This window comes from Mauremys reevesii, linkage group 3 (assembly GCF_016161935.1).
Source record: "Mauremys reevesii isolate NIE-2019 linkage group 3, ASM1616193v1, whole genome shotgun sequence".
In the NCBI taxonomy this organism is placed as follows: domain Eukaryota; kingdom Metazoa; phylum Chordata; order Testudines; family Geoemydidae; genus Mauremys; species Mauremys reevesii.
In genome coordinates this window covers 167825297-167849776 of record NC_052625.1, presented here as the reverse complement: position 1 = coordinate 167849776, position 24480 = coordinate 167825297, and the positions used below count along the sequence as shown (strand labels likewise).

General features: G+C 37.7%; 1 protein-coding gene across 16 annotated transcripts in view; it reads right to left on the bottom strand.

Annotated features, from left to right (window-relative positions):
• Window positions 1-24480, bottom strand: part of CSMD1 (CUB and Sushi multiple domains 1) — a 1616238-nt gene that overhangs the window by 293083 nt on the left and 1298675 nt on the right. For all 16 annotated transcript variants that reach the window (XR_005595828.1, XM_039529053.1, XM_039529047.1 and 13 more), the window contains 3 exons: window positions 14498-14614; window positions 8228-8341; window positions 5485-5580 (listed from right to left, as the gene is read on the bottom strand). Coding sequence is in view for 15 of the 16 variants with exons in the window: in XM_039529053.1 (XP_039384987.1) it covers window positions 5485-5580; window positions 8228-8341; window positions 14498-14614 (327 nt within the window). In the remaining variant the exon portion in view is untranslated. The remainder of the gene's footprint in view (window positions 1-5484; window positions 5581-8227; window positions 8342-14497; window positions 14615-24480) is intronic.

The window sequence follows — 24480 nt, the reverse complement described above, 5'->3', positions numbered from 1 at the left end:
TGGGATACCAGAACTTACCTCTTCTACATCATTTATTTTTAAATATGTCTGAGATACATTATTTCTAACAAATAATTGAGCTCAACAAACTATAAAACTGATTTATAATATCAGCGCATTTTGAAAATTTAAGTACAAAAAATCAGGTATTGGAGGAAGTGGTATAAATGTTCATTTCTACATAAATGCTATTTTTTGCTTGCTAGCTCACCACCATTACTATATAAACAAGTGTCTGTTTGAAGTTACTATTTATTTGGGAGTCTAGTGGTGTGTTGGTTAGCTGGAAATTATAACCTAGTCTAACAAGTGTAGTACTTCAGAGACCATTCTCTTTAACATACTATTTTCATTTGATTTTTGTAGAAATAATCTTATAATTAATACATAATTATATGCAACAGAAAGTGCCATTTATAAATTAAGACAATATACAAAAATATATACAGGAAAAATAAATGATAGAAGCACCATTTGTGCCACCATAGTTATGGCTTGTTTGTAATAAAATAATTCTACTTAAATTATCCTTTCTGCTGATGAATATGAGTTAGACCTCTATGCGGCACTCACATTCATGGACTTTGTTTTATCATTACTGTTTCTTCAGCAGATCCGCCAGAATTATCAGTTCCAAAAGCAAGACAGTGGACCTAGGTATCAAACTAGGTCTCATGAAATAACAGTGAGTACTCCTGGGCCACCAATTTCCACTGGAACCTCATACTAAAAACATATGGGATGGCAAAAAATAATTTTAAAACAGTAAAAGTAATCAAGGTTGAGGGCTAGATTTTGATTTTGGCAGAGCAAGGTGTGTCAACTGCCACACTAGTAGCCTTCCCAGGAGGTGTCATGACTCAGAGATATCTATGAGCCACAGTTAGTTACTCCATTTTCTACTATTTCCAATTTCAAGTTTACAAATGTACTGCTGGCCTACTGCAGCAGCAAATCACTATACCTCTCTGTCTCACCACACGCTCACACCCAGGCTCATCTACTATGGCCAGTGAGAAGAAGCCAAGAACCCATTCATACATACCTGGATCGGAGGCCCAGGTAGCCTTTGAAGGGGCAGGGAGAGTCTTACCTCCTCTTTCTCCCTTACACAGGCTTATACTCTGAATCAGAATCTAGCCCTCAGTTATTAAAGTAAAAAGGTTAAACTTAAATAAAAAAAAAACATGTTAAGGTACAGAGATGCAGAGTCAGAGTACCCAAATAGCCTTAACTCTTCCTTAGAATAACACCGTTTAATAACCATATGATCATGGTTTTTAGTGTTTGTCGTTCCTATTTAGATTAAACTGAATTTTGAAGACTTATTTGATTCCCTCCCCCACTCCACCTTCATGTTGTCACTAAAGGAAACCTTACCATGAAGAAAAATGAATATTAATCCTAACAAAAATATTTAAAACAGCTATTGTACAGTATTTCAGTGAGTTTTACCTATATGGTAAATTTGAAGACTCTACATTATTTCATTACTAAGATCAAGAGGAACCAAAAAAAAAAAAAAAAGGCATGAGACCAGCTGCTAAATTTCTTAAAGGGCCTTTTTAAAATATATTCTCATTAAAATATATAAAACACTTCAATTAATTCAAGTATGTACTTGGAGCAAGTAAGTGGAGGAGCAAGCACAAGAGCATATTAAAATCCTGTATCGTGGCCTGCTCATCATTCTGCATATCAGAGGAAGAAGGATCTGTGCTGTCACAGACTGAGCCACATAAAATGTTTTCTGTTGAAATCTCTAACTTGATGTCAAAGCAAGGAAGCAAGCACAGGACATTGACGAAAAATCAGACTAGACCCTTCCCAATCTTTTTTATATGTGATTGTTCCCAGCTGCAGATTTCAGCAGGCTTAACCCTAATATTCTAGAAGGCTAACAGTAGGATCTGAATAGATTAGGTACTCATTCAGACCATTATTATACATAATTATTCTATGAAATATAGGGAAATGTAGCTATCAGAGAAAAGGAAATGAAGAAGAGATAGATGAGACATGTAGAAAAAATAAGTTTTTCAGAAAGTGGCACTGCAAAAACCATTAAACCTGAATTCAAAGCCACAAACCTCATCTGTTGCTTGTTAGGACCAGAATTTGAAATATTGCAGGCTATAATCTCCAACCCTCCTTCTAGCTTTTGCCTATAATGTTGGCAAGCTAGACTTCTCAGACTGTATTACAGAGAAATTCTATTTTCTATAGTAATTATTCTCCATCTTTTGGTAAATGTTTCACACTGCTGTGAAACAAAATTGAAATCAGCCCAGTGGAAAAGTGAACAGGGAATAAGGTCAACCTGGAATAGAGAGTGATAAATAAAATGACTGACTTTCAAGGCCAGATTAGTGTGTTCATTCAGAGTGTGGATGCTATTCTCCAGTGTATTTATAATGTTCGCAAGCAGGCAGTGCTGGAAATGTGTTCACATATTTCAGAAGAGAGAAAAAAATTGAGGTAACCTTTATTAATGTAATTAAATGCCTCAAATGCATTGCACTAGCAACATTTGTACTGACTTGAGATCCTAATGTATCCATTTATCAAAATGTACACAAAAATAGTATCAGGATTCTTCTGAGATAAGTCAAGTATGATTGCTTGATTCATTTTGTGATGCTGAGGGTAGCATTTTCTATTTCTCAAAACCAGTTCCGTTCAGTTACTACTATTACTACTAATTCTGCAGTTCAGTATAATTGACCGAAATGAAGCACAGCATAATGTATTCCTAGAGACATATTCTTCTGCAGTAAAATATATGCATATGCTTCATCAAATGAAAGCTTTGTGTTCATTTCAAATTCTTTGAAAGGCAGCTTGTCACAGACTACAAATAATTAGACAAAGAAGGTGTTTGGGAAAGCACATACATGAAAAAGATTGAAAGCTACAATTCAGATGATATGACGAAATCATCATAAAATCAAAGAGCAATTCTCTCCTTTAAAATTATATAGATTCCTCCCAGGGGCGGCTCTACAAAGTAGGCTGCCCCAAGCAGCGCGGAGCGCTGCGCCGCCCTTCCCCAGTCCCGCGGCGGGTCCCCTCTTCCCGCGGCTCCGGCATCCTGGGGAGGGCGTCATTTGGCTCCGGTGGAGCTCCCGCTGGCATGCCTGCGGCAGGTCCACCGGAGCCCGGGACGAGCAGTCATGCCTGCGGGAGCTCAACCGGAGCCGCGGGAAGACGGGACCCGCCGCAGTCATGCCTGCGGCAGGTCCGCTCGTCCCGGGCTCCGGTGGACCTGCCGCAGGCATGCCGGCGGGAGCTCAACCGGAGCCAAATGACGCCTCCCAGGATGCCGCCCTTGCCGGCGCTTGGCCCGCTGGTGCCTAGAGCCGCCCCTGATTCCTCCCCCTTTCCCCCCCCCTTTATTTTGTGCATGGTAAATTTAAATTTCAATGACTTCTTTTAATGTATAGACATATAGACATGAGAGACTGACAGCACTAGCTACATCCAGACTAGCATATGCAAGCATGGTGAAATGAAATATTTCTACACATAAAAGGAATAATTCTGCCTGTACACATCTGCATTCCTACTAACTTCAGCTTCTGAAATACTCCTGAGGTTAACTGGTCCTTTACAGTAAATTGCTGTATACCAAGGCATGACAGTGTTGTGATTTGGAGGGGAAAAATAAATATATTCAATAAGAATTAAACTGTGCTCATAATGCTTATTTTGCTTATGACTAACCCTACATTTGAATCCAAGTCATTAGAGGTCAAAAACAATTTATTGGCAACATTAACATAATATGGGGAGTTTCATAAATTTTGACTTTTCACTGACTCATTACCAAACCTTACCTCATCTCTCTACTGCTTCCCGCAGCTCCCATTGGCCAGGAATGGTGAATCACAGCCACTGAGAGCTGCGAGGGCCAAACCTGTGGCTGCTCAGGTTAACAAAGCATCTCGTGACCTGCCAGGGGCTTATGCTGAACAAGTCGTGAACCAAGTTTGGGAACCCTTGCTCTACACTATTGTTATGAGGTGAGTTAAAATCTCATTGAAAATGATGTATGAACTCGCCCTTCTTTAAGACAGTTGTAAGAGACAGTTAAGGGGCTATACCTTAAACAAAACACAATGTAGTCTGCCCAGAACCTAGCATCACATGGATAGAGGATTCCACTAAACCTTGTTCTGACCAGGTATACGTGTTTATCTGTGGGTATGGCAAAAATCTAACTGGAGGGGGGACAGAAAAAAAACTGGGAAAGAAAGAAAACCAAGCACCAGCCTGTATGCACAGTGTGAGATCCTAGAGAAGTCTAAAGGAAGGTTCTAAGTCTACTGCTGCCTAAGGAGGCCTGGGGCTGTACGGAAAGAACATATGGCCTGTTTTCATTTGCTCCCGAAGGATGTATAGTTTTTAACACAAGTCTGTAATCTGCCTCCTCCTATCTTCAACAATACAAAGGTCTAGACCTGGTGTACACTAGAAAATTAGGTTATCAATACTATGTCACTTAGAGGTTTAAAATATCCACACCCCTGAATGATATTGTTAAGATGACCTAAGACCCGTGTAGATGGTGTTAAATTGATGGAAGAATTCTAGCATCAATCTAGCTACCGCCTCTTGGGGAGGTGGATTACCTACGCCAACAGGAGAACACCTCCTGTCGCCATAGGTAGCATCTACACTGAAGCACTACAGCAGCTGTAGCATTTTATGTGTATATAAGACCCTGGAAAAACAGAGTTCCAGTCCAAATACAAGACATCTCTGACAATCTTTGCTCAACACTGAACTTCTAACAGTTATAAGATAACAAGCACTAAGTATTTGATCCTCGTGTTCATAATCAGGAAAAATTCCCATTAGTTTTAATAGAAGTTTCACTTAATTAAGGGTTAACGGGGTTATATTTTAAATGTAGTAGCTAAAGAGTGATGGATGTGAGACATAGCCAAATTTCTGATTCTCACTTGTCTAGTACAATGGCTCTATACAAATACTGAATACAAAATAAATACAGAAATAATACTCAAGTCTACTTGTCAGGCAATAAAAATATGAGGTTAATTGTAGTTGCATTCAATTTGTGGATTATTATGCTTATCATTTACACATAAAGATGATAGCACTACCAAACACACAACAGAAAGAGAGCGACAGAGGGAGAACCTCTCTGACTTGATAAAAATAACCAGCTGCTGAGCAGTTTTTCAACAACACATTTATTCAACACTACAGAAGTGCCACAATAGGCCAGACCCTCAGTGAAGTCAATGGCGTTTAAACCAGTTTAAACCAGCTGAGAATCTGTCCCAATATGTCCATGAACAGTCTGTTCCACACTGTATATCAAAATTATTCCAGCTAAAAGAATCCTATAAACATCTTGTGATCTAATAAACATTTCAATCCAGTCATGTAGATGAGATTGGCACCACTGAGTCTGTCAACATTTTATAAAGGGGATGAAGTAAAAACCAACAGATTTACCTTGGTAGACAAAATGGAAACCTCTGGCAGATGCTCCACTCTTTGCACTGAACCACATCAATATCTGATTGGATGAAGCTAAAGGCAAAGTCTCGCCTACAAATGAAGAAGGGAAAGAAAAGGAAGAGAGAGAATGGAAAAATTGAAATAAAGACTGGAAAGATGAGAATATTATAGATTTTAATAAAATATCCTGTTAAAAAAAACTGATAGACAATAGAACATTTTTCTTCTTTTTTTCTTCCATGTTTTAGTATAAAAAAAATCTGCAAATCATATTTAGCAACATTACATTTGCCATTGGAAGTATACAGAAATAATCATCAAACAGAAACATTTTATGATGTACAATTATATTGTTTATAAACTTTCTGATATTTACTGAAGCTGTTGGGATTAGAGCTGTAATAAATTGCCTGCCTGGGAGTCTGTTATCCTTTTGGGCCAGCGTCATTTGAAGAGTTTTTGCCAGAGTTTATCTGTGACTGACAGCTTTAGCTTGCATTCCAAAATGCATTAAACAATTAAAAGGCTTTCAAAAGAGCCCTAGGGTCTCTCTCTATAAAGATGGAATATATAATTTAAAAACAAAACAAAACTAAAACTAAAACGAGAGAAAATAGGTCCTCGACTCTCTTTTTGAAGTGAATCTTTCTCTGTCTCTGTGAAATATTTAACATACTACATGAGTAACATTATTATTAAATAGATCTTCTAAAAGCAATTCCATTTAAAATAATGTTAGCTCATCACTTGGCATGTTCTGTATGTCCTCTCCTCAAGGCAAGCTTTGCAAACCTGGAAGGCTAACATAAGAAGTCATGAAGAAATTTTAAATGTTTACTCTGATTTTTTTCTCATTTGCTAATGCATATCAAAATACAGATTTCCAACTTCCTATTATATCTATATTTATATATAGATATTTGTGTATTTTATTTTGTATTTCTGCAATTTTGACATGCACAGTTTACTACTCTTGATTATGACAAAGGTGTGCTTACTGTTTAGCACAGGGGTTCTCAAACTGGGAGTCGGGACACCTCAGGGGGTCATGAGTTTATTACATGTGGGGTCGCGAACTGACAGCCTCCACCTCAAACCACGCTTCGCATCCAGCATTTATAATGATGCTAAGTGTTTTTAATTTATAAGGAGGGTCTCATTCAGAGGCTTGCTATGTGAAAGGGTTCACCAGTACAAAAGTTTGAGAACAACTGGTTTAGCAACATAACTCTAGAGAAACTATTGAAATGAATGAAGATGTGATGAGGAGAGGCTTAGGGAACTGGGATTGTTTAGTCTGCAGAAGAGAAGAATGAGGTGGGATTTGATGGCTGCTTTCAACTACCTGAAAGGGGCTTCCAAAGAGGATGGATCTAGACAGTTCTCCATGGTACCAGATGACAGAACAAGGAGTAACGGTCTCAAGTTGCAGTGGGGGAGATTTAGGTTGGATCTTAGGAAAAACTTTTTCACTAGGAGGATGGTGAATCCCTGGAATGGGTTACCTAGGGAGGTGGTGGAATCTCCTTCCTTAGAGGTTTTTAAGGTCAGGCTTGACAAAGCCCTGGCTGGGATGATTTAGTTGGGGATTGGTCCTGCTTTGAGCAGGGGGCTGGGCTAGATGACCTCCTGAGGTCCCTTCCAACCCTGATATTTTATGATTCTATGATTTACTCTGGTTTAAATGAGCTGACTCAATAGGTCTCATGCTTCTCTCACTCACACCAATTACACACTGTTGTAACTCTAATGACTTCAATGGAGATCCTCCTGATATACACCAGTGTATATGAAATATAAATCTGGCACATTAAATCTCTTCTGAAGATGTCACGGAACAATAAGAAAAAAACTGCAAGATTTTTGCCCTTCAGTCATTTTCTAAAGACTTGTGGGGAAATATAGATGTTGGTTCATTTTATGTATATATGTATGATACAGCAAAATGGGATGTTTTGATAATATTCTCTCTTTTATCTTGACAATTAAAAATCAAACAATATTTTGTTGTTAAACTACTGCAAACAATGTTAAAATGAATTCTGGAGCTTTTTCCTTTGCATGGAAGTAACCTACATGTAAAGGAATTACCAAAGGGAAAATAGAGTCTTCATTTTTCAAACATTAAAACATTAAGTTTCTTTAAATTGTAAAATAGATACATAATTTTTTCCCTAATAAGTAGTAAACAATAAAGTAAGCCACATGTTTAAGACTGAAAGGAATGGAAAATGGTGTGCTGTAAAAACCCCAAACTCATATTTGTAAAGTTCAATGTATATGCCTCTGTGAGGCCAGATTTTCAGTATTAGGTGCATGCAATTGCAAACATATTTTTGTGCATGTTTCACTTTAGTTGTACAAATATATAACACAGGCATGTAAATCAGGGACAAAATCCTGATCCCTGAGAGATTCATATTTTAAGGCCAGAAGGAACTATTTGATATATCAACCTCCTACATAAGACATACTATAGAATTTAATCCAGTGACACCTGCATTGTACCCAATAACCTGTGTTTGCCTAAAGCATATCTTCCAAAAAAAAACATCCAGTCTTGATATGAAGACATCAAGAAATGGAGAATCCACCACTTCCCTTGGCAGTTTGTTCCAACACCTAATCCCCTTCACAATTACTTAACTTTTAAAAGCAGACCCACAATGTGCATAAATCCTGGCTTTCTATATTAAGTCACATAAGTGGTTTATACTTATTTTTGCTTTCTCTTTACCTGAGTGAGATCCAGAAAGTGAACTGAGAAGTCTAGCCTGAGGGTGTTCTCCATCAAATAACTCTGCCACATCATTCAGAGCAGTCTGGAAATAGGCAAATTGCCCAAACACAACTGGAAAATAATAAGAGAAAATAAAACAAAACATACAGAATATTTTTGCTTACACTCATTATTAAATGAATCCTTGCTGGGTTCTTGTAAGACTTCATGCAGGGAGTGCATCTTAATTTACTTTCAGTTCTGATAAAAGAGATAAATAGATACTCATCATATAGCCATTAGCTAATTTCATTTATTTGGTGATTAACAGGAGTACACACCCTAATTTGGTTTTCTATATTTTTGTATTTTTAAATTAACAAATTAAATTATCCTTTCCCCAAAGGCAACCTATCATCACGCTAAAAAGTTAGGGATTGAGTTTTGTAGCTACCATTTAATTTTGCTACCTCCGAGAATGAGGAACAAGAAGATGCATAAAGGAAAGGAACTTAATTTAATTTTGATTACCAAATACCAGCACTGCTAAGGCATGAAAGCCTCATCATATTAGTACTCTCCCAAGGTAGCATCTAATATCATATATTATTTGTTATTCCTTCTACGCTTATCTGAGGAAGAAGTAACAAAGTTATTATAACTGCATAATTCCATCACTTCCTATGACTATTCATTTAGCTAAAATAATACAAAACACTATAATAGAAACACAATACTATATTATCACCTTTAACCTATAATTATATTTATTTTTCATTTCTATTGTAAACAATTTGAACTGTATCAACAAATAACACATTTTATTTTAGGACATTTCTGTATGTTATAAAATAATATTAAGAACTACTAAGTTCACTGTAATAGTGATTTTTTTAAATAATCATCCTGTAATGGTGAACTTCAAAAATAAAGTAGTAAACTCAACCTAATAAAAATAAATACTTTATCATATCATAAAGCAATATTTTATTAGCGAAGAAACAACTAGATTAATTGTGACTGATTCTTATTTGAGATATTATACATAAGTCACATGTGTGTTATGCACACATAATGAATTAAGGTACAGTACAATACTCATTGGCTAGTTATTTCCAACTTCTTTTAAAATCTCTTTTCAATTGATTTGATATGGTCAAATAAATCTAAAAACAATTTACATGTCTCAGTGTGTAGCTGTAGAGATAATCTACGGATATGTCATGTTTGGTTTTAAGAAAAAAACCAAACTCTTTGAAAGTTACTGATATACACCTCGAGGAATTTTATGTTTACCTAACTATGAGTTCTGGAGAGGAACATTTTGTAATAAATTCTTCAGTTGTATAAATGTGTCTCAATGTATACAACTCTACTAGAACTGTATTATAATTGCTCTCTCAAGACACTAATAATTTGTAAAGCTTTGATGGATTTTTAAGTAAACATTTCAATGTTTTGTCCTTCTCCCTTGACTCTTTTCCTATCTTCCAAAGAAAGAAAACCACAGTAACGTATCTTATTCCTGTTTGTACAGAACTCTAATCAGAAAAATATAGCATTTTACAATTTTTTCCTTAATCTAAATCACAAAACTACCACCACCCAAGGCATAGGCATTCAGATGTGTTTCCTATGGTGCACACTGTAATTTGTGAAATATGACAGTGAATCTTTTAAATATATTATCTGATTTAATCACTTTATTACAAGTGCAACATTTGCAAAATGTATTTTTTAAATGATGTGTGTGATGTATAAGAATACATTTTCTAAAATAGGTAGAACAATATTTAATTTATTACATTTCTGCTATAGATTTCTTCCATGACAAACTAACAAAAGTATTGGGGTGTGTGAAAACTGCACATTGCTTGTATTTATGCATTTCTTAATTATTAATGTCATATAGACTGGAAGCATTACATTTTAGTAAGAGTGTGGGACTGGAAATCTGGAGACCTGGGAAGATAAATCACCTCCTCACTTTCTCCCTCTTCATCCTGGCTACTAAGAGAAAGGAGGTATTCATTTTGCCTTTCCCACCCCATCACTAACTTGTTAAGAATTAAGCTACTTTTCTCATTCCAACAACCAAGCAGCTGTTGGGTCAGGCTAGGCAAACTATTTTCTTCCTAGCCCATCTTTTGAGAGAGATACAGAAGTTTCCTCTTCTGTTTGCCCTATGCCTGTGCTTAGAGTCATTCTTCCCTTTCCATTCCCCAATCACTTTCCAACTTTTCACTGATGCTTATCTGTCAGTTTCAGTTATTAACCCAGCTTCCATTCACACAACCTTCACACAACTTTCATTGTGACCAGCCTTCACTTTATAAGTTCCTCCTGCCCCAGAAGATGATTCTTGAAATGGAGGGAGGTGAAGTGAAGCTGGAGCACTGTCATAGAAGAAAGGAGATCTTAGCAATGGAGAAAGTATATTGGAACTTGCTCCACCCCTAAATTGTGGCTCTCTTCTGAAAAAAACAGATATTATCAGAATTGTTTACTAACCTATCCTCAATTATACCAGTGAAAGCCCAGTAAAAGACAATAATACAAATTGGAGAACTACCTTTATTGGTGATAATGTATGAGATAGAAAGCATCAAACTTGACTGTGACCTGGCCAAACCTCTCAGTGACTCATCCCCAGCAGCCACCCCAAACCCTATAAATCAGTTACTACGTTATATACTCCTGGACAATACCTACCTGCCTAAATTCCTAACTGAACTATTAGTTGGATTATAAAATCTCAGACAAAGTTCACATGCCATAGTTCAAAGTCTCATATTCAAGAGCATGAAATAATTCAGAACAACTTCCAAAATGATTTCATAAGCAAGAAGCTAGAAACTGGACACACAACAAAAATGTTATGGCCTCTTACATCAGAGTAAAATTTGTCCCAGGGAAATACTAAACTAAAAGCCTTAGAGTAAAATTATTCTACACAATCATTTATTGACTTCTTCTCCATTACTTTGAAATCAAAACCTCCTCAGAAATCTTTTAAGTAGAAATAACTTTTATGGGAGCACAACAAGACTGCAGCCATGTGAGTCACAAGTCGCCAGTGTTCTACTTGTTCTTTGCAGATGTTTCTTTATTCCGTTGAGCTAGGAATACACAATACCTTCAATTTTACTAGTGACATTTTCCCATATATTTTTGTTTGTTTTTGGGGTATTGAATGTGGTGCAATGCTGAAAATAGATTTGCCAAAGAAGCCCTGGCAGCAGAAACTGATTATGCATCATTAGTAGTCAGAGTAAAAGCTGCACTTTTCAGTCCACCATTCTCTCTCTTGCACTAGTCTAGCTAGCAAGGGAACTGAAAGATGTGACAATCACACAGAGATATTTTAGAGGATGAAGTTATTAACATAAATGAGCTATTAATGCAATGGAGAGCAGATTACAAGGTGAAAATTAAAGCTTTTGGTCCATAATATTTTAAAAAAATGACCGCTTTGAGCCAATTGCTGCTCTCAGTTACACAAATAGAAATTCAAATAATTCTAATGACTTCAGTGGAGTAACTATGACAGATTAGAGAATGGAAACAAAGGATATTTCATGGCAATATAATAAATTGGTGTTGCCATGGAATTGAGGAGAGTGGGAAGGGAGGTAGAATTTAGGAACTGCTGCTACAAAATTTTGTCCCCCGTACTATGGATTCTCGTTTAGGAAACATAATTTGACAATTAAAACAAAAGCTGAATGTTTTAAATAATTAATTATTATTATCATCATCATCGTCATCATCATCATCTATATTATCATAGCATCTAGGACCCCAGTGTGGTAGGCACTGTACAAACACAGAACAAAAAGCTAGTCCCTGTCCCAATCTACACTTACAATCTAAGTGTAAGAAAAGACACAACAGGCAGACAAAAAGGGGAAACAATGAGAAAACATTGATCAGCATGATAAGATATGTAATCACAATACCAGAAGCCTAAGTAGTTCTGGAAGGCATTAGATATGTTTTTCAACTTCCAGAATGGCAGGGAATTTTGGATTTAAAATGCTATCCTCTTGTGAGGATATCTTGCAGGAAGCTGCCGTTAGCATTCTTGCTTAGTTAGTTTTAACATTTTTTTTCCTTTTGGTGTTTTTATTTTCATGTTTTATGGCTATTATTTAATAATAACTATTTCCTCTTAGCATAAAATTCATTAGTTTTAAATGTATTAACTACCTAAAGAGATCAATAACAGAACGAACGAACCGACACACATAATTTGAGGACTAGTTTGCTTCTTGTGCTTTCTTTTCACCACACTCCAAAATCCTAAAGGTAACTTTTGAGATAATTTCAGTTGGAGCCTGGTTCTGGTTTGGCTCCATGTGGGTCTTTACTTGAGCCCGTTCCTTAATTCCACACATTCTAATAGGCTCTCCACCCTAATACACAAATTGCCCATTTCCCTGTGTTATGACCACCTCTCCCCCAGAACCCTATCATTCTAATTCCCCTCTTCTCTTAAAAATGTGTTCTCTGGTCCAGAAAAGCATTATATGGTATGTAATGGAGTCTCTGTTGTAGAGACTCTGTTAGGTGATCTTATTTATCAAGGGAAAAATTGGGACACTGGGGTCCAGGCTGTCACAGGAAAGTAAGGGAGTCTGGTGGGAAAATGGAAAGAAAAAGGGGCACCCTCTTCCCTACCCTATACTGTCCTCATTACAGAATGAAAAACTAGGATACTTTAAATCTGCTGCATCAGGGAGCAGAAGCAGGCAGTACTATATTCTACCTCAATGGGGTTAACCTCAACAAAGTCTGCTTTGTGCCTCCTTCCTCTACTGCCTACCACCTCTGTGCTGCAGGAACAGAACTCTCCTTGTGGCAGTCAGGTGTACGCCAACTTCCAAGGACTGGACAGTCCCCCAGTGGCAGCAAATGGCAGTGTACTCTACATCAGCCACACCACACAGCGGTGACATTAATGGCAGGACTTAAACCCTACTGACCCATCATCACTGGTAATAAACCTTAAGCATATGATAGTGCAAACAGAAGGACCAGCACCCAGCAGAAAGAAAGTTCAGTTAACAATTTTTCTTTAAAACTATGTGGACTCAATAACTAAGAGTGTCAAAGGAGTATAATAGGAGTTGATGGTAAGGATGTCAAAATCAGTTTGGAGAGGATTGAACTAGGTAGGGGCTTACTGAACACAGGTTGAACAATCAAAGACAGAGGGGTGTTGACACAGATCACTGTTTTGGAGAAAACATGGTAGTGTCAAAAGATTAGATTTGGAAGGGCACATTACTAAATTATTATTACTATGTGTGATAAACCTTCCCTAAGATCTCAACCTGTGATTCTGTAATTACTTCTGTTAGCAGCGCTTCCAAATTCCTTAGTGGCAAAGCTGCTGAATCCTTACAGCAAAGATTTTGTGGCATATCATATGTATTAAATATATTAAACTGCTCTAAATCCAATTATTTGAAAGATTCATTTTTCAAGCCAGATTTGATAAGTAAGAATTAAAGTGGCAGCCAACCATCTTCTTCCTAGTTAGCTGTGCCCACAGTAGTGGGACCGGCTTTATTGAAGGCCGTACCTGCAAACTTTCTAACTCCAATCAAACATGCTTTAGAGATACTGTACAATTATTTTGACACACTGCAAAAATCAGATAACTTAGTTGAAAACAATGGGGAGTCCAGTGGCACCTTAAAGGTGAACAGATTTATTTGAGCATAAGCTTATGCCCAAATAAATCTGTTAGTCTTTAAGGTGCCACCAGACTCCTCATTGTTTTTGTGGATACAGACTAACACAGCTACCTCTCTGATAATTTAGTTGGTGGTTATTTTATAAACTTTTCTGGAGATCTCACTTAGATAAAGTTTTGGCTTTTGTATTTGGTATTATACTTACCGGTATATTATGTATTGCTTCTTACCTACTGATTTACTGTGTATGCATGAACCCTGATGAATGATTATGCCATGATGATAAATGATGTAATCAGTGAAATAGTTCATGATTTTCTTGGATAACAGACTTAGACCATTCTTAGATGGATTCTGTTGATTATCCTGGGGCAGACGGGATGGTGAAAACCTTTTAATCTATTCCTGGATCAAGAGTATGTATGTTCTCGCTAAACAATTTGCAACACTGCAAAAAGTTAACCCTCATTGTTGCATGCGAAACAAGAAGTTTCATTTTTCTTAGAACTATTTCTAACCTGTAAATAAAATCAACCTTAGAATAAATGAGTTAGTGAGCCATAAATCAGTAAAACCAAATTCTTACCGAATTCCTTAGGTACAGTTATAGAATAATGACAAGTTTGCCCAGCAGTATAATTATGTGGATAATTTGGTGATAAAACCACACCATCTGATCCAGTATACTGGCCTCCACAAGGAGCTGAAACAGAACAGAAACAAAAACATCATCCTTAATTCCATCTGCTACTATCTATGGTGTCCCAGCATGAAATTGCAAAATGCAGTAACTGTAAGGTGACATTTTTGGTAATTTTGTTTTTTCTATGGCACCAGATACAATGGTCTTTGTTAGGAAACTACCGGTATATTTATCAAAGCATCTATTAAAATGAATGCACGTTTTACACAATGACATTAATTGTACAGTTCTGTGGAAATAAATTATTCCATTGGGAGAAACTATGAAAACAAAACTGAAAAGCTTGTTTTCAAAGTGTAATCTAAATAAAATTTCAACAAAGACTTGCTACTTATTATTTAAATTCCATCAGCACCTATACTGTGCTAGATGTTTTCCAAACATAGATTAAAATATAGTCTTGGCACCAAAGAGGCTAGAGTCAAAATCGTTTGGTATTTTTCATCAATGCTAACTAAAAAAGAATTAATAATTTATTGAAGGAAATTCTTTCAAGTTACAGAAATTAAATTTGGCCTAGAAAAATTAATATAAGGATCTATTAGTGTACCAGGCCAGAGATATTGTAAAAACCGAGGGCCAAATCCTGCTTTCAGTTACCCTGTGCAAGTGGGCTGCCATAGTTATACTGACAGGATAAAATAGTCACAAGAAGACAGAAAAGGAGAGAGTATGTGATTTTGGACAAGTGGCCAACACGAACAGAAAGTGGATTTTATCAGACTGGTACATGTTTCCTTATTTTTGTATGCAACTGCAGAAGTATCCTCTACCCAACACACGCTACCCTCTTTCCCAACTCCTCAGTCAAATAACTGTTCAGAGATCTTAGACTTAAATATGAAACTTCTTAAAGAAAGCTGTATATAAAACATAAAATACATTTATAACAATTATTTTATCTTCTCAATAGCACAAGTGATAAAACATTTCATTTTAATAGTATATAATTTAGATAGTATATTGTTATTTATGACATTTAACAAATACTAAAATATGGAGATTTTGCAAGGATTAAAAGGTTACCGTTACACTGGAATTTTGCCACTCTAATTTCAAAGGACCAGTGATAGCCAGAAACTCATAAATTACATTTTCTTTGAAGGGTTTATTTAAATTAAAGGGTCTGCCATTAGTTCCAAAATAGTCACATTGTTTTGATTCCTAAGGTTGGTAAGTGCTCCTGGCAGCAGTGCATAATGTGAACAAAATATTTTCTACTCTGTGGAACTAAGCAATTCACGAATATTTGTGTTTGTTGTTTATAATTCCTTCTGCACAACAGATGACCTTTTAACAATGCTGCAACTTAGTTTTTGAGTACTGAGTGATTGTTTTCAGTATCCAGAATCCCTCAAAAGGCACTTTATATTAAAAGATAAACTTTTTGGCATGTAAACCTTGAAAATGTCCTTTAAACAAAACACCACACTTTTTCTTAGGAAAATGACTAGTGACTGAGAAGGCTATGGGCATGCTCAGCCCCTACCACCACAACAGCAAATGGATGCCTTGAGAAATGTTTGTTCCAATATTGCAAACTCTGCAAACTATTGCTCCAAAATCTCTTTTTATGTGACTATATATTTGTGCTGTTCGCAGATCTTTTGAAGTTTACTAATCTTACATCCCAGGCACCAATGATGGGACCTTTTGCCTCCAGCTGCCTACTGTATAACACATTGTTCAAATAACATAACTATCAGCTATGCTGAAATCAAGTTCATATAATATTAGAAGTATGGAGGAGGCAGAGAAATGTGAATCGATGTGCTCAACAAGAGACATTTGGGATTGACTAGTACAAAGCGGCTGTCCTTTAATCTGTTGAAAAGGAGGAGATGGAAATAATGGATAAATATAGAATGGGGGAAAACCGGCTTGGTGGCAGCACTGCTGAGAAGGGCCTAGGAGTAGTGGTAGATCCAACCTCAACATGAGTCAGCAATGCAATGCTGATGCAAAAAAATCAAATAAAATTTTAGGTTGCATTAACAGAGGCATAGCATTCAAGTCACCGGAGGTAATAGTACTGCTCTAATTCAACACTGGTTAAGCCTCAGCTGGAGTTCTGTGTCCAATTCTGGGTCACGTATAGAAAGGATATAGAGAAACTGGAAAGGATTCGGAGCTGAGTGACAAAGATGATCAAAGGGATGGAATGCAAGCCATATGAGCAAAGAGTGCCTTGGGAGGTTGTGGAAACTCCTTCACTGGAGGTTTTCAAAAGGAGGCTGGAGAGCCATCTGTCTTGGATGATTTAGACACAATAAATCCCCCATCTTGGCAGTAGGGGCAGACTAGATGACCCTTGTGGTCCCTATTAGCCCTAAAAGGCAGCTGAAGGGGAAAAAATGTTAAAATTTATCTGGCTGAAAAGAGGAGTGGGTTAGGAAAACACAGAATCTGTAAAAGCCTAAATTTCAATACAGTACTTATATGTAGGCCAGTGGTTTTCAACCTTTTTTCATTTGTGGACCCCCAAAATGTTTCAAATGGAAGTGCAGACCCCTTAGGAAATTCAACCTGTGTTCTGTGGACCCCCTACTATAGAAGTTTTAGACTGAAAACTGGCTGAACAGAATTCAACTATTAATGTTGCATGTGCTTGGCACCGCATTTGACGCAGCATGAGAAAAGGTGCTAAACTGTGAGCTTCTATGGTAACAACACTTCCGGGTTTTGACCTATAGGTTTGGGTATTCACATACTTTTGACTGATCATAAAAATGAAATGCTCTTTCTGGGATCTGAAACCGTATTTTCACTGTCACCTTTCGCAGGCCACTTAGACATAATCTACAGACCCCCAGGAGTCTGAGGACCACAGGTTGAAAATCACTGATTTAGGCAAAACAGTAACATATCAAAGATTGGAAGCAGAAAAAAATTACTCTCAACAGATAATTTTCAAACTTTTAGAAAAGGAAGTCAGTCCTCTAAAGTAGAAAGGAAGAAGACTTGTTGTCTAATCAATAGCAAAAAGTAATAAACTTTAGTATTTAAAAAAGAAAGATCAGTTCAACTATAGACCACTTGATTCTCAGCAAGTATTTGCAAGAAAGTCATGTAGAAATTATTTTGTTCAAAGGTCCTTAAAAATCCAATCAAAGAAGGCAAAACCCACATACCTGATCGGTGTATCAAAATGTGCAATGACTCAGGTAATGTTATATTTCAGCTGATTTGTTTTTGCAACATAATCCATATTATATATAATTATCATAGTGAAGGATGGAAAGGACAGAATAGTAATTAACCATGTTAAATTAGAGAATATATACTGAAGGAAACTAAAGATGTTGAAAGTATGACAAAATGTCTGTACATCTGAATGTAGGGACAACATTTAGCTGGAGATCTACTGAATGATAAGTATGTTTTAACTACAGTGACAAAAGATGGTGAAGACTTTAATTCAGACATCGAACTTTTAAAGTCCTTTTGGCTTTTAGAAAGGATGAGTAAAAATAGATTTAAAAAATCAGACTTTTTATTTATATTTGATTTTTAGATAATCAAATATGGATTTTTTAAAAATAAATCTGTTTGAAATTATTGCAACATATATTAAGTTCTAAGTGTTTTATTATCTATTAACGTCATTTAAATTAAATTAAAATAATATTAAACAATACAAATTTGGTGCTGAAGTTTTAAAGAAAGTCAGACCACTGAACTGGTGGAAGTAACTGTTTAAATATCTATAACCACCATTTGTTGTAGTGAGAAAACCAGTTTTTGACAATAGTAGTTTCTTTTGCAGGTGCAAAGATAATATTTTCTTCATTTCAGTTTATTCAACTAGTTTACCATGAGTAGCTCTCTGAAAGTTAAGAGACCAACTGGGGATTGAAAATGCAGAAAAGCTGTTTGTTTAATTTTTAATTTGTGCATTAAACTAGGTGCAAAGGTAGCTCCTAGTTCTGAAATCTTGACTGGAAATGGTGACCAGAAACAATCAGTTCTGTTTAATAAATCAGTTTTAAATGAAAAATATGATTTAATATACTTTTTGATACATTTTTTCGTATGTATCCAGCACATTTAAGGTAGTTGTATTTAAATAAAAAAATCCTAAAGGAAATAAAACACAACACCAAACAATTTTTAAATGCTGTTATTTTTGCATATTACCCGGTAATTTAATTTGAATTTCCATTCAAATAGAGCTTGGTGCAAATCATGAGTAAAACAATTAATCGTCTAATAAGTAAGAAATCCGTCACCACTTTCCAACATAATAAAAACTGTAAAAATTAATAACCCGGATAAGTGCAAGTTAAGCCATATAACTGCTTAAATAAATGTGTATAGATATAGCGTATCCTCCTGGTGAGCAAAAGGAAGCCCCAAATTTAGTGTGAAGGCTATATTTAGTTGTAAGTCAACATGTTTTAATTCTTAAACCAACTAAAGACTCAGCCTTTCTATAGGAAAATACAAAGAGTAGAAAAACAAAACAAGATTGAAATCAATGATTTAAATCAAGATTTCCTGTTTGCTAATTTAAATCATAACTAAAATCAGTGATTTCAACCAATCAACCAAAATCAGCTGCTTTCAGAGCACTAAAGAAGCTCCTTAGCATAATCACAGCTCTTCAACCTATTTTTCCGGCAATCAATGTAAGTGCCATGATTCTATCCCCTTTTGGTCCACTCAGATCCCTGAGTATATGGCAATCTAATCATTATTGCAATATCTATTTTAAATCAAACAACTGATATGAAAAGTTGTGGGAAGAAATTAGTGTGGTTGAGCTCACATCAGCAGCTTTTGGAACCCAAACAGCCCAGGCAAAATTTTGCAGACATAAAACAACAACTGCATTAAAGGTATTTCCTTTTAGGGAAAGTATATCCAGTGCCGGCTTTTAAGCACTTCTCTCATATTGCCACTTCCTATCCTTCTGCTTTCCTTCACTTCATCTTTCCAGCATGGACCAGAAAAATTGTTTTTTTTTAAACTTTTAAAAAATTCCAACTTTATTTACAGGTTATGTACTGAAAATTTGGGGCATATAAAACAAAGAGGTTCAGCCTCTGCTTTAAATATATAACAGAATGAGGCCTTAACTATGGCATTGCAACAGCTTTTCCATAATAACACCTTAGGCCTGGTCTACACTAAGGGGGGGGGGTCGAACTAGGGTACGCAAGTTCAGCTACGCGAATAGCGTAGCTGAACTCGAAGTACCCTAGTTCGACTGACTTACCCGTCCAGACGCGGCGGGGTCGAACTCCGCGGCTCCAAGGTCGACTCTGCCACTGCCGTTCGCGGTGGTGGAGTTCCGGAGTCGACCGGAGCGCGCGGGGAGTTCGAACTATCGCGTCTTGATTAGACGCGATAGTTCGAACTCCGAGAAGTCGAACTCACCGCGTCAACCCGGACAGTGAGTATAGACCTACCCTTAGAAACAAATAAACATACATATAATGTATACTGTATTATTTGAGAAATAGTGTCTGGCCATTTAATTAAAGTACTAAATCATAATGAAGATGAAAAAGAAGATGGATTGAGGCTATGTATGCAACCTGAACTTAACCATTTGATTAGGTCTGGGTGCTTTTTTCCTGTGAGCTTAACATTCTTTCCAAGTTTTCTTTCTCTCTCTCACACACACACACACGCATGCGCACACGCACACACATGCACACTATTTCATCAGCACAACAATCCAGGCATAATAGCATCTCTATGTCATTAATATAATAATTGATCAAATATTATGGTATTTTAAATGGAGGGATATGTAAGTTTCAGGCCTCTACTTTTCACACCTAAAATGAAGGTCTAAGATTACAAAACCATCTCTGTGTTTTCACAACCATTACTATCAAAATAGACTCAGAGGAGCACCACACATCTAGGTCATTGCTGATATAACCACCAAGCGATAATTACAAACAAAGAAAAAAATCTTTCAGGAGATCATTTTTCAAAATAATTGAATCACTCAACTCTTTCTTCAAAATAACTAATGTGCATACTATTGTTTCATGATCACCTCACACTCAGAAGATAATAATGCACTAAAACAAGGAGTCTGGTGGCACCTTAAAGACTAACAGATTTATTTGGGCATAAGCTTTCATGGGTTGCATCTGAAGAAGTGGGTTTTTTACCCATGAAAACTTATGCCCAAATAAATCTGTTAGTCTTTAAGGTGCCACCGTACTCCCTGTTGTTTTTGTGGATACAGACTAACACGGCTATCTCCATGATACTTGACAGCAACACACTATTTACACTTGGTTCACATTTTCAAGGTTTTCTCCATGAGAAGCCAGACACTTCTTTAAAAAATTAAATCTTAGATTCTGCAAAACTTGAATATGCCATGCAAATTACAAAAGTATATTAAACAAGCTGTCTAGAATACAAATGTATTCTATCATGTCATGAAAATACGTTATTACATTGGAATGCGATGAGAGGCCAGAATGACTGCACCACAACTAAAGTGGGGCAGAGTTTGTCTGGGGCTTATCCAAGGAAGGGCAACTCTGCTTTATGGAGCAGCGGGGGAGAGATGAGGAAGGAGGTAAGAAACTGCTGTAAAAAGGTGCTCGGTGATCAGCTTTGCAGCAGTGACTCACCCCCCATCCCTGGAATGTGCATAAAGGTACAAAACCTGGTTGGGGCAAGTCTCTTTGCTCCACGCAGCGAGGAAGCCAGCACCCACCCTCCCTCCACTAGTGGAGGCAAATGGCAGTCTTCGTTAGGACTTGCTGTGGGCTTTACGCTAGTTGCCCCTTTTAAATGGGGGGCTGGGAAGGAATTTTTCCCGCACCACCAAAATTGGCTTCAGTGGAGTGTGGTTTTTTCACCTTCACCACAGCAGGTGTGAGGGGAGACCTTTACTGGTGAGAAGAAAAGGTTTTAGGCCATATGTCACAACTTATTTTGTAAGGTTGGGCAGATGTTCAGTGCAGGTACTCCATAGGGAGGGCAGCCAGTGACCAGATAAATGGCCTGGTAAAGGACTTAAAAGGAGATACTGGATAATGGAACAGAACAGGGGAAGGGGTTGGGGACTCCTATGATTGGTACGGCAGGGAGCCAAACCCTCCTCCCCTACCCTGTTCTCATAGCCCTCCTTAACCCTCTTACAAGGGAGGTGGATGGTAAGGTCCAAGCCATGGGTCGACTGAGGGACCTGGATGGAAACAAAGTAGGGCTGGTGGAAGCCCCAGAGAATTGATTTGAATAAGCATGGGTTTGCCTGCACTATACACTTTATAGTGTGTAGTCCCAGACATCTATATAATAAAGTTGCAGCCTGATTAAAACCCATAACAAGTCTCCTGTCCTTCTTGCGGTGTACCCAGACAATACACTTTGGATTGCTTTTGTGGTCTCCTGTCAAGCTTGCTTGCTGGAGACTATTTACCCCATGAAACTTAGAAGGATCACACAAAAGATGGGCTGGTTGGTAAGAGTAGCATAGTGATTTCAACCCAGATTTCAGAATCATTCCTGATTGTCAAGTTTCCTGCAGCCACATGTGAAACTTTTAAAACGCTGAGTTTCTTTTAAAACACCATCCAAGGCAAGCACTTTAAAACTAAAACAGGTATTTTAAAGCTTCAAGAACAGAAGGAATGAACCTAAGGGCTTGGCTACACTTGTGAGTTACAGAGCATTAAAGCAGTCCCTGGCGCACTAGCTCACTCCCCATCCACACTGGCAAGGCACGTAGAGTGCTCTGATTCCATGGCTACAGCACTGCTGGTACTCCACCTCGGCAAGTGGAATAATGTTTGCTGCGCCCCTGCTGGAGTGCCGCAGTGCCAGTGTGGATGAGGTGTTGCATTACTGTGCTCTGATCAGCCTCCGGAAATATCCCATAATCCCCTTAAGTCAAGTGACTTGTTTTGAACTCGCTGTAGGAATGCGGCTATGCCATTTGAAAGCTCCGTTTCTGAAGCCAGCTGCTTATCTGCTCTGAGACAGATAAGTGTAGAATGCTGTGTCTGAGAGAGAGAGGCGGGCGGGCGGCGGGGAGAGGGGTCTGCTGCTGTCTGAACTTACAAGACAGAATGCTGACATGCTCTCAGCCCCCCCCAACCCACTCTTTCTCCCACCACAACACACTCCTTCTCACACTCCACCCCACCCCAACCCCATTTGAAAAGCACGTTGCAGTCACTTGCATGCTGGGATAGCTGCCCATAATGCACTGCTCCCAATGCTGCTGCAAGTACCGCAAATGTGGCCACGCCAGTGCACAAGCAGCTGTCAGCGTGGACAGACTGCAGCGCTTTCCCTACTGCACTCTGCGAAGGTGGGTTTAACTCACAGTGCTCTACATCTGCAAGTGTAGCCATGCCCTTGAGGACTGTGGTCTAATGAATCCTGTGAATCACTGTAAATAATGTAATTTGTTGTGCAAGTCTGCTATGCTAATTAAGTACATTCATTCCTGTTTAATTTATTTTTATGGTAATATTTTAAAGGGAAAAAGGGTAGGGGGAATCAAACACATATAAGTGCATAATAGTTAAAAACAGACATTAGGTCTTTTCTGATATGATTAGTAAAAAGTAGTCATTTTTATAGCTCATTATTTACTTGATAGCCCTTAATGAAGCCATTAAAGACTTATCTTCTAAACATATAATTATTTACATCATTATATAATCCACAGTCTACAATGAAAGACCTACTTAGGATGTGTTTTATTTGCTGATCACTGAACTGATAAATCATGACATGGTCTATATGGGAGATTTTTTCAGAAGCCAAAGTACAAATAGGTTCATATTATAGATTCATCGTGCTACAAAATGTTATTAAAATCCTGTTTTTATTTTGGAAGGTACAAAAACACATTTTGGGGTTTAGTATTCTTAACACTCCAAAACTACTGAATTGATTTGTTTTCAGCTAGGTATACAAGTGACATTCCAGACCATCACATGAACAGACATTTTCAACTTTTAAAAATGGAAGACAGTTTTATGGGTGAATTAACATTCTGAAAGTTGACGGTTATAATGGGGATTATTACATATTTTTAACTATAGTGGCATGTATTGTGCCACTATGATATTTCAGTTTCACCTCAGTCACATAAACTTGCTAGGCCCACTGATGGATTGAAACTTCTCATCTTCTAAAGTTACAGCTGGACTTATAATGTTTAGCTGCCTGTATCTGGCTCTTGGAAAGTGGCCTCTGTATTACAACCGGCAGAGTCAGCAGGATCACAGCAGACCACTTCTCATCAAGGATGAAAATTGAAGGCATGGTATATGCAGGGAATGGAGGAAGCTGCTCATATGTTGGCTGAGCAGCGGCAGTGGACCCAGGCAATCCTATGCTTCTGCAGTAGAAGCTGCAGTGGCAGCAGCAGAAGGTGAAGTGGACCCAGCAGCTATGGCAGGGAGAAAGGGGGAGAAAGATCCAGCAGTATTTTAAATATGGGAAGTCTGGACATAAGAGAGTGGAGTACCCCAGTTGGCAGTGGGAGCAGTCAAAGCAGGCTTTGGGAAGAGACACTCCATATAAGAACATAAGAATGGCCGTACCGGGTCAGACCAAAGGTCCATCTAGCCCAGTATCTGTCTACTGACAGTGGCCAATGCCAGGTGCCCCAGAGGGACTGAACCTAATAGGCAATGATCAAGTGATCTCTCTCCTGCCATCCATCTCCATCCTCTGACGAACAGAGGCTAGGGACACCATTCTTACCCATCCTATCTAATAGCCATTTATGACTCAAAGGGCTGGTCTACAATGTGGGGGGGGGGGGATCGATCTAAGATACGCAACTTCAGCTACGTGAATAGCGTAGCTGAAGTCGAAGTATCTTAGATTGAGTTACCTACCGTCCTCACGGCGCGGGATCGACGTCC